This window comes from Thermobia domestica, chromosome 1 (genome assembly GCF_964235325.1).
Source record: "Thermobia domestica chromosome 1, izTheDome1.hap1.1, whole genome shotgun sequence".
Lineage (NCBI taxonomy): Eukaryota > Metazoa > Arthropoda > Insecta > Zygentoma > Lepismatidae > Thermobia > Thermobia domestica.
The window spans coordinates 286,962,718-286,974,928 of record NC_137454.1 but is presented as its reverse complement, the minus strand read 5'-3'; the positions used below and the strand labels follow the sequence as shown (position 1 = coordinate 286,974,928).

General features: G+C 33.4%; 1 protein-coding gene across 2 annotated transcripts in view; it reads left to right on the top strand.

The window, feature by feature from the left end:
• Positions 1 to 12,211, top strand: part of LOC145661218 (polycystin-2-like) — a 128,621-nt gene that overhangs the window by 68,564 nt on the left and 47,846 nt on the right. For both annotated transcript variants that reach the window (XM_081726676.1, XM_081726679.1), the window contains exons 6-7: positions 3,272 to 3,496; positions 9,511 to 9,739. In XM_081726676.1, coding sequence (XP_081582802.1) covers positions 3,272 to 3,496; positions 9,511 to 9,739 — 454 coding nt within the window. The remainder of the gene's footprint in view (positions 1 to 3,271; positions 3,497 to 9,510; positions 9,740 to 12,211) is intronic.

The window sequence follows — 12,211 nt, the reverse complement described above, 5'->3', positions numbered from 1 at the left end:
TTAAAGTGCATCATTCATTTTGTCTTTTAGCACATCTGCTTTACTACGTAACACAAATATAGTCATAATTTCTGCAGCAGTGATCGTGAAGTTATGCGTAGTTCAAATAAAAATTTTAGTTTGAATAGAGTGCCTTCATTTAAAAATTTTTCAGTTTGAGTGTGATCCTAACTCAGTTTTTGCAGTCACAGCAAAGTTTGAGCTGAGCTAAGCTCATTTCAAAAGTGAGCTTGTACAACAGTTTTTCAATGCCCTGTGCATGGTATAACACGGTTTTGACACCGAGAGTTTGTAAGCATATTATATTCTCTGTTAAAAGTTAGTAAAAATATATAATAGTACTCAGTAAGGTAGCTTTCTGTATAAAGAACAGAATTAAGCGATGAGAATTTTTTGTTCTGTTAGAAACTGCGATTTCCACTCAATATTCATCAAGTCTTTTACTGTAGTGTATTTTCTGAAGCAAGTAGAAACATAGGTGTGGAGCAACATAAACTGAAACTTTTAAGGGCCCCATTGCTTTGTACCTAGTATGAGTACAAAACTTCAGCAGTAGACGGTTAAAATATCTGTCTTTAGCAGACTCGAACTGGATTAGGAAAAATTTCCGTTAAAGATAGGTTTCGGGTTAACGAAGGTAGACCTATGCAAAAAAAAAAAAAAAAAAAAAAAAAAAATCCATGCATATAATGGACATACTGAGATAAAATATGATGCTGTACGTACCTTAGTCAGTTTACAATATTTATTTTTACTACAACTTAATATCCGTCGTGTCTGTTTCGGTTTGCACATCACTGTCTGTTTTGCTAAAAAATATATCTAACCTCCCATAGGATGTCTAAAAGCTTTCTAAATGGTGCACTCCGAAACTTGAAATTTTCCGTTAAGTGGCTTATTTTGACTTCCGTTGTCGGCGTAATACAGTTTCCGTTTAATGAAGGGAATTTAACACGATTTTCGCCAGTAAATTCATGGGACTGTGAAATATTTCCGTTTAACACAAGTTTTCGTTTAATAAAGGGTCTGTTGAAAACAGGTTTTACTGTATAATATCAAAAGTTTTTGTCTTTGTTAGAGCTTTATGTGATTCACCTGTATGAAAAAAAAAAAAAAAAAACTTCTTTTAAATGAATTTTGTGGGATCTTGAGGAAGTTCTAAACACTTAACTATTTATATTTTCAAGAGATTTGTACTACATTTTAGGAGATTTATATGTTTAATCATTTTACAAACTGAAATAATAATACTGAAAATAAACCAACTTCAAAAAGTGTTATCTGATTATTTTCAGTAGAAGAAATCAATTGGTGAAAGATATGTATCAAAATAATAAAAAATATACCGAGCGAACTTATCAATTTCGAGAGGGAAGATCGGTCAGCAGATTTCATAGGTTAGGTTTATATACAATATATATATATATAGCAACTTGTAGGTACTCGGTAAAAGTAGAATTAAGTACTACTGTTGTGTACAACTACCTATACTAATTACCGTTTTATATATTCAAAGTTATGACCTGAAAAAGGAAATTAACATTTTATATACTTTTGAAATGGAAAATTTATCATCTACATCGAGTAGATATTATGAATTTTTTAAAATTTATTTATTAATTTGGACGGACTGAAGATATATTCCTTTCGTTTCAATTATGTTCTGATTTGGAAATGCTAATCTATGTTCTCTAATATAAAATAAACTCAAATATCTCTAAAGAAATATACCGTAATTAATATTTAATAATCCAAAATTAAAATCTTTCTTCGATGTAGAGACCAGGGTTGGCAAAAACCATGGTTTTTATTTTAAAAAAACAAAAAAAAAACGGTTGTTTTGGTTTGAACCAGGTTTATTTGTTTTAAATAATTTGCTCTATATGTTCATATCATATATGGACAGAAATAAGTTTGTTTCGCCTTGATGTTATTATGCAACAGCCGGCTTATGCTGGAAGGGGTCACATAACCTTAAAGCGGAATAAAAACTGCTTCTCGAGTTACATCCGAGAGAAATTGTCCTCCATTTGAACTCGGTACCAAGACTAATTGGCCACAAATGCGATACGTCTGCCGACTCACTCACGAAGGAATCCTGATAAAAATACGTTGTACTGATCTTTATATGCTTCTTAATATAACTGTCAAGAGTCATTTCAAAAGGACAAAAAGATAAACAGTTGCACAAGTGAAACCATTATACAGAATTACATATGGATAATTTCAAAGTACTACGGAGTACAGAAGAACTAATTTGTTTCAAGTTAGTTAACAACGACTTTTATTGGTCCAAATTAAAGAAATACAACGACTTAATTTGCATATCACTTGAAAAGTGAATAAAGATACGAATTATTTGAGTCCACTTTGGCTCAGACTCATTTATACATAAATAGATACCAAAGATGCTTCTCATTTCACTAAATGCCTCTCGTAGGGTCTGTATGCCCCCCCTCCCCCCTCCCCCACACACACACACACAAAGTACGGCATTTCGATGTATTTTATCAATAGTAAACATTGAAACGAAACAATATTTAGAATTTTTCTTTGATTGCAATTACATAACAATAATAACTACAAAAAAACACAAACATTTATAAACTTATATAAAAAAAAGTTGCTTTTGTAGTATAATCTTTTTGAGTAATGAATGGGGAATTTAGGTCTGAATATAATACAAATAATATACGGGACTGAAACGTGATAACCCACAAATGTGTGTTCATCAAGATTTTACAAACACTTACACTTTTACGAACATTTTTCGTTTTTTGGTTTAAACTTTTTTTTTTTTTTTTTTTTTGGAAAAAAACCGCTGGTTTAAACCATGATTTAAGAATAATAAATAAGAAGAACAATGAAAGCATAGATATTTTGATTTAAATTCGAGCCAGAACTATTTGGCAAGAACAGCAATACCGTTATCAGCATTTCCGTCTCCCTTCAGTATTACCTGCATCTGTACAGAGAGAATATTATTTTGAATTTAAACTTGATAATAAGCTAAGAAAGAACTTCCACGGAAAACCGAACAAACAACCATGGGCTTCAGAAGTGAACATTTAAACCATTCGTTTGTTCGATAGCTCCGTAAAGAGCTAAATTTTGAAATTAGTTGTTTCAACCTTCTCTCGTGACATCTGTTTGTACTGTTGTAAAGCACCAGATAAAAATTAGTCATCCACATTATTGTGTTATTTTGATCATCCACATTACTGTGTTTATTTATTTGCTATTACATAATTCCTTTTTTCTTTCTACACAGGTGGTACTACAGTTCCGAAGATATTATTGGAGCCCGATCGTATAGAGGTTTATTTAGTACGTACAGTGGAGGAGGGTATTTTGTACGCATGGATACATCTTTGGAATTGGCTAAGGAAGTAATAAATAATTTGAAAGAACAATTATGGCTTGACCGAGGAACAAGAGCAGTTTTTATAGATTTTATGGTCTATAACCCAAACATTAACCTCTTCTGTCTAGTTCAGTAAGTAAAGATTACATTATATGTAGGAACTTAACATTAATATCATCGTCACAAGTTAAACGTGTAGCTTGTCATTTGATTTATATATTATTAAACTTTCGATTGAAAAGGTCAGGTTTTTATAATAAAAAACAAATCTCATGATTCATTTAGTTTAAACCGGCTTTCATGGTTTAAAACAATTTCTTTATTTGTATTAAAAACTTATTTTGAAGTATAGTATTTATATATTGCAGAATACTAGATACAGCTCTTCCACATAAAGAATTAGCAGGCACAGCTCTAATGATGTAGTTTTACTTTTATCCTCTTTATTACTTTTACTAAGTTGAAAATACTGTTACTAAGTAGTATTGTAAATTGAAAATGAAACCAATCTGCAAATTAACATTCATGATTTTAAGAACAGAAAAGGTACCTCATAGGTACAGTGTTTTTTGAAAATTTTTCTCAAATTCTGTTGTAACACACAGCATTAAGAACGCAAATTATAATTGAGTTGTTGTAACAGAAATCATAATATTTCAAATGAAATTCTGCCTAATAATGATCGTTTGTAACCATATTGGAAGTAAATTAAATACTTTATTACAATATACGAATAAATGCTGGCAGTCACTGATACTAATAGAAACTACAGTGTATAATTATTATATTTTACTCTGTCACTTTCCGCTAGCACTCAAAAACCACATGTAACTTTCTTTTTTTTTTTTCTTTTAAACTTACAATTTCAACTCAATTAGTTAGTTGTTGAAAACTTGAAACAAAAATACCAGCTTAGCAGCCTTCTTGGTTTGCAGTTTCATAGCGATGATTGAACAAAGCCAAATTACAAAACAAGATCTTTCAATGGCAGCTGTAGACGTTTGTGCATTTAATAATTTAGGATAATAGAAAATAAATCATTGTTATTTCTCTGTTTGAGATTTGAGATCTTTTCAAACCATTCATATTTTGACACTTGTGTCATTAATGTACAATCAAAATATGGCTCATTAAATAGTTTCCTATTACCTTCAAGCTTTAAAATCAAAGGAAGAAGCATTAACTCATTGAAGATTTTTCCATATTCTTGCTGAGTCTTCTATATTGCAGTTGTTCTCATGCACTTCAAATCTTGTGACCATAGGTTTAGAAAGATGTAACACATCTTCAGCTTTACCTCTTAATGCCATATTGGAGACCTCTGTACAGTTGAATCAATTACTAGTCAGTTTTCTTCGTATACTTTCACAATTGTTAACTAACTGTTAACATACTCATCCAAGCAATCTACGAAGCTATTCCACCGTATCTATGTTAGAAAAAAAAATTTAAGTTCCATAGCTTCTCTATATAACGCATACTTGAAGTATTTTACAATACTGATTATTTATTCCTTTATATTAGGTGACAGTGACTACATATAATAGGCAGATAAGTTGAACACATTATCTGAACAAACGTATAAAATAATATACTTACGTGCCTCTTCTGTTTCCTGTTGCATCTCATAACATGCATTACGGGAAAGTGTTCAAAAAGATGGAATAAACCAAATTAGTTTATGGATTTAAAAAAAAAGGCTGAAATCATAGTTTAAACCAAGCCGATGTAAATCACTCAACCCTGATCACAAATGAAGAAGAGGTGTTTTGACACGAAGAAACAAAAACAAAAACAAAAAAAAAAAAAATTAAAAGTAAACCAACAAACTTGAAAGTACAAAAAACTACTAATTACTAATAGTGTGTAAGGTCCCTACTGTAAATAAATATTGTTCAGAAGCATTTCGGTGTTGATTTGTGGCCTTTTTCGGCCATTTTGCGGATTATCCGTTTTTGCCGCGCCACCCAGTTCCACGAATAATCAGTGGCGTATATGCATACATACACACACACACACACACATATATATAAGTTCTCGAATACCCTGGATTTTTGTAAGCATCTGCTGTGATCCTATTATTTTGGCACGAGAATTTACCGCCCAGCATTAGATGTACTGTTGCCTAAAACATAGAATTTCACGACAGTTGAATCGAGGTCTGAAGTACTGCACATTATATGTCAAATTGTAATTCTTAAAATTGAAATAAAAAAAAGACAATTTCATATAGATGTTGCATAGTATAAACAAAAGTATGGAAGGTGAGGCAAGATATTAGTTTTGTTTGGGAATTGTAGACATAGAGGGTTAATACAGTGACAAAAATTTGAAAGAGAAAGTAGTTTTCCAAATTTAGCAGTTCTCTATACCGTATAGACATGTTGGCTTTAAAAACGTTGAAAACGCTATTCTTTGAAAAATGTTTACGGCGGTCAATATACATCCTTCTCTGCTCAATTGTCGCTCAGTGGAAGCGTATATGTAATGCTCGTCGTTACTATTTCAACAAGCAACAATGGAGCATACGAAACCATCGTAAATACAAAAATGAATATGGTATTTTTGGCATTTTAAACATTAGCATATCAGCAAGCGTATATTAACATCACTTCAAAATGATCATGAGTCACTCATTTTTACTTGAATTTTCTGTCAATGCATACTAACAATGGAATTTATATGACTAGCACCATGTGTTGATAGAATATCACACATTTTGACTTGAATGTGATTCACTACCGTGAAGTCTGTAGATGACTTCTTTAATGCGAGTAGCTCTGCATATTATTTTTTGGGGGAGGGATGTATCTATCTATCTTTTTATATATGTAAAGACGTGTAGCATAGTCTTTAGTTATATAGGCTATATAAATAGTAAGTGTTCGGTGTATTTTTCCAGGCTTGTGGCTGAGTTTCCTGCAACTGGAGGCATTGTTCCAACTTATTCATTTTATGTAATGAAGTTATTACGATATCTTACAGCGTTTGATCATTTCATTCTAGCTTGTGAATTAGTTTGTGCGTTCTTTATTGTATACTTTACTTTGCGCCAAGGTATTGAAATAGCAAAATTCAAAAGATCTCATTTTGATAATATCTGGAATCTCGTCGATATCATATTTCTTGTTGTAAGTCCTAACAATTGTTTATTTTGTATTTTTACCGCACACAATCGTAATTGATGCACAAAAGTACAGTGGGTATACGTAGCATGTCTGTTTTCATTTATTCTCAGTGTGTGCACATTATAGTTTTCATTCAATCAGTGACCTCATAATCAGGTCTGCATTTATATATTGTTCGCCCCTGTGCTCTAAATAGTTTGCAGCCTCCCCTCTCAAAATTTGACCCCCTTCCCTTCCCCTTCCCGAAAATGAGCAATATTAGACCCGAATTCAGTTTCCGGGATCGCTGAGATGAATAGTGGCACTTTTAATCCAATTCAACTTCAAGGTAGGGGGGGCGAGATTTTAAAAGTAATTGAAAACGACACATATTAGTGTTGAATTCATAGTTTTCGAGGTCGCTGAATTTAACGGTATCAGTTTTCATGATGTTAAAGTTCATTCTCTCCCCTTGTGGTGGGGATAGGAGAGGATGACTTTTTAAAAATAATCAGGTAAGCTAGCTAATTAGTAACTACTGTAATTAGAGCAAATTAAACAGATTAACATATTTTATCGCGCTCCTGCGGGACTCTGCAGGTTGCTAGTTTTAAATATATATTGTGAATCTTAAAAAAATTCCAAATTTTGCCGCCCTGTGGTCGAGCACAGAATAGCACTTACCTAAATACGGACCTGCTCATAATACATTTATAGAGATGTGATAAAAAATGCTCTAATGCGAAATTCACGGAAATTATCCATAAATATACGTAAAAATGCAATAAATCCCATTCTATTAAACACCCTTTTGTCATTTTTATTCATATCAGTAGTATGTGTATATGTACTAAAAATAACTCCGCTACTTTTCTCTGTATTCCAAATTTACTGAGCAATTATTAATAGTCAACGGTAGGTAAAAGATAAATGAGAATTAATAATAGATACCTGATATAGTTTTAAAAAATTAAAAATGGAAAGATAAAGTAATTTGTGTGTTAGTGTTATTGTAACTTTCCATTTTTCTAAATACCAATATGTGTCCTTTGTTCGTTGAAGAACTACATGTAATGCTTTTGCACTGTTTCCCTTTTCTGTGATTTAATTCAACCATTGTTTTTCTCGGTCTCTTGTGCTTGTTTTTATGTAAAAGTCACTCAATAGTTCCAGTTTGTATTATCGACACTTTCGTGTTATGAAATCATCTTAAATGTTAGCTTTAATTTTCTTTCCGTTTACAAGAGTGTGATCATATGATATGTAGAAATGATGGTAAGTTCAGATGTGTGCAACATCTCTAACCTTGATAAATCATTATTACATGAATCCCCCATGTGCTGCAATCAGAGTCTCTATACATACCAGCGTCGAACAGGTGTTGAACATGTTCCTGAGGAATCGCTTCCACATTGCTTAGGTATGAATCCGTAAGACATTGACAGATCTGGCAGAAGACTGTGACGAATAAGGTACCAACCAACCATGTGCCACACATGTCCGGTAAGCAACAGGGCAGGGAAGCTGCGGTACCCGTCGTGTTTAAAAGAAAGCTTGCACATTCCGGAATACATGTAGCAGAAAGTTGTCCTGCTGAATATGAAGTCCTGAAACCATCTGAAGGAAAGTATGACTTTGGCCTCTAGCATTTCTCTCATGTAGCGGGCACTGGTGAGTTTGCTCTATATAACAGCTGAGATCGCGTGTTTTTTACGTTATATCTTCATACCATCACACTTGCCGTTCGACCGCCATGACGCTCGACAGTGTACACTAGCAGATTATGTCAACATAATACCGTTTAACGTGTATGTGGTCATCACCGTGGAACACGTTGAAGAGAAAATCGTTCGTATTCACGACCGTTTTCATTGAACATATCAGCAACAGTGTTTACGCACTCATTGTAGCTTGAGATGTTCGGAATTATGGGTCAGTTGGATCCAGTGGAAAGGTAGGGGTGCAGTAGAGTCGGAGCAGAACAGAGCGTCGCTCCAGCACGTTTGAGGGAGGAGCGACGGTCCGGTACAGAATCAGGAATAAATATTTGCCTTTTAGTTTCAGGATAGATTAAGAGTTTTTTATTTTATTTATTTTATTTTATTTTATTTTTTCTACGTACTTTTAACTTGCAGTAGAAATATTCAAAGTTATGTTCATTCATAAATAAACATTCTAATTTGATTTCAGTTTTGTGTTTATGATTAAGTTGTGTTTTTGGTTTCCTTATGTCCCATCAAGCGCTCCGACACAGATAAATTTGGCACTACGAAAAGATATGGGCGCCGCCAGTCCAGCTACCAGCAGACGCTGTCGAATCATCGACACAGACATGTCTTCACCCGCTACTATGTTCCAGCGACAGATACGATGCTTTACGATCCGTCACGACCATGCGGACAAGATGTGTTATCCTGTAGTGTTGTCAGAATGCACGGTCGACCGTCCGATTGTCGTTGCCTACGATTTTCTTCTGTTCAAGCATGCCTTGTACTCGCATCAGTTTCGCGGTAAGAGAAGACGCCTTCTAGTCTGTCCTGTTCGAATGTGGTCATCTGGTTACATAGCACCTTTTCTATCTATTTATATCAACGAGACAGTGACGCTTGCTCACACATTTTCGTTTACGTTTATCCATGCACCACTATCTGCAAGTTTGAGAACTGAATAAACCGCCCTGTCACTCTACTGCTTTGGGCACCGGACTGAAAACATTGCTGAGCTTAAACATCCATTATTCTCGTATGTAGTCATACCTTCTTTACAAATTCTGAGAGTTTAGACGAATTCAAGCTAGGAATTATTACTTTTTTTATTTTATTTTATTTTTTTTATCATAACGGAAATTCCAAAATTAAGCTTACGTAAAGTATACGCAAGGAAATGTATGCACTTTATTTCTTCATTAGTATTTTAATTTTCTTTACGTTTATGATTGTGTTTTCTTTCACATTTAAAGTGGAACTTGTTTACATTTTTGTTCTTTCTAATGCTTGTGTTTAGTTACCGAATGGTAATTTTTAACTTTTATTTTTGTAGGCTTTTATTTGAAATTCCTCCTACCGGAGGAATATTTACGTCCCATGACATTACAGCGTTGAAGTTACAGCGTTATTTTACTGATTTCGACTATTTTGTGCTGGGATGTGCTTATGTCTTTATCTTTGCTACAGTCTACTTCACCATAGAAATGATTGTGGAAATTTGTGTTGTTGGTTGCTCTTATTTCATTAAACCATCGTGTTTAATCAGCATGCTGCTTGTTGTGGTGAGTTATTAAGTTTGTTTGTACAACTAAGTAATATGCACAACAGAAAGTAATCCTGAATAAGACAGCGGGAGTACTTTTTCCGTATTTTTATTTGGTGTGTAAATCATGAGAAAGGTTGGCTTATGTATCTTTTTGTATCTTTATTTAAAACGTGACTGTTGCATAGTTAATGTCCTGTTGTTGCAGGTTTCACGTTTGTTTTGCTATGGTACATTGTATTGTTCGTGTTGTATGTAAATATTGTGATTGTTTTTATTATTGTTAGTTTCAGATAGTTGTTTTCTGGAGTAAATTGAATAATCTGGGCTTAAACATAAGAAGACACTGTATAAACATCTGCCTTTATCTAAATTCTACAAATTATTTACAGGCAAAAATTTAAAACATTTTAACTCGCAGTTGCCAAGATATGTAGGTTTCTTTTTAAATAATAATAATAATATAATTATGCATTTCTGTTTTCAGAAACTTTTCTACCAAAAAAAAAAAAAAAAAATCTACAAGACAGAAACGCACTACCTATGTCTGGAATTTAAGGAATGGAATGTTCGGAACTAAAAATGTTTTGAGACTATACATTTTCCGTTTACAATATGTGTTGAGAGTTTACAGATCGAAAATCCAGGAATCTGGTTTTATTATTAAATTTACTTGTATCACAAACACGTGAAAAAATTATTAGACTAAAAGTGGAAAAATGATAGAAACAAATACAGTGTTCAACAGATCATTTATTGCAGCTTCGTTTCAACGTGTTAGTACTTCGTATGCATCCTTTTGTATTTTATTACCATTTCTATACACTTGAGCATACTTTTCATTAAATTTACACAATTCCTTTTCATCTTATAACGTTGCCACTCGTATAAATAGTGCAATGAGATCAGTCTTTGTGGTTATCCTTTCTGTTTTCACATTCTTGTTAGCTATAGCGTACAATATTTTTATAGGGTCAAGTCGGGACTATTTCCTGGCAATGGTAATACGTGAATATCAATTTCCACAGAAAGTTTGTTACAGCCTTTGCTTCATGACATGGAGCCCCATCAGGGAACTATTTTCTCATTTGTGGGATAAGTGTAGTTTGTAGCACTTTCTGACATAGTTGTTGACTCGGCATCTCTTTTACGATACAATCTACCAGGGCAGGGACACAGACATTCAGCTACAGATCATGACTGACGTTGAGTGCTTTATTGTTTCGGAGAGAATGTTTCAATCAGACACTACAAGTATATTGTCTACTTCCTTCACTTACCGAAAATATTGATTCATCTGACAAGTAAACCTTACGTTTGGGTGAATCGAGTTGCTGACTGAGACAAATATGAGAAAGTAGTATTAAATGTGGTCAGTATTTCAGTGAAGTTATAGGTGCGAAGCTCCAGGGGTTTAGGAGATACAGCTACCACAACATCACATGGAAGTACAGAATAGCCTTCATACAGTTGGAGGTAAAAGCCCTGTAAGACCTCTTGTAACGACAAAAGACGAATAACAAATATATGGGTACATATTAGGACTAGGGGGAAGTCATATAGTAAGGGTATACCTGACGGCGGCCATCTTGAAATCCGCCATTTTGAATTAAGGTTAAGTTTTTAAAATAGGAATAGGGTCATGTGATACATGATTTAAGACGCAAATTTAATCAGAAGAACAATGATGACGTTAATTTTGATTTACGCGCAATTGGTAAAAAGCTACAGGGAAATTAAGTATTGTTGCAGCATATGTATTAGTCCTTTACCCCACCAATTAAATTTTGTGTTAATGGTAATAATTAAATAAAAAGAGGGTGGATAAATATTAGGTCTATGGTAAGAGTTGCCTTGACGGCGGCCATGTTCAAATCCGCCATTTTGAATTACAGAAAAGTACCAAAACGCATAACAGTGACACCTTATTAATAGCAAATTTTACCATAAATCCAACGGTATAACCATTTTTGCTTTATCATTAACCAGCACAAAATTAAATGGGCATAGAGTAATGCAATAGATGACTTCGGGCTAGAAGTTAATCAGAAATACAATGGTGACGTTACAATGTTAGTTGTTTGATGAGCAAAAATGGTTATATCGTTGGATTTATGGTAAAATTTGCTATTAATAAGGTGTCAATATTATGCGTTTTGTTTAAAACTTTTGTCTGATTCAAAATGGCGGATTTGAATATGGCCGCCATCAAGGCAACTCTTACCATAGACCTAATATTTATCCACCTGCTTTTTATTTAATTATTATCATTAACACAAACTTTACAAGGTGGGGTAAAGGACTAATACATATGCTGCAACAATATTTAATTTCTCTGTAGCTTTTTACCAATTGCGCGTAAATCAAAATTAACGCCACCATTGTTCTCCTGATTAAATTTGCGTCTTAAATCATGTATTACATGACCCTATTCCTATTTTTAAAACTTAACCTTAATTCAAAATGGCGGATTTCAAGATGGCCGCCGTCA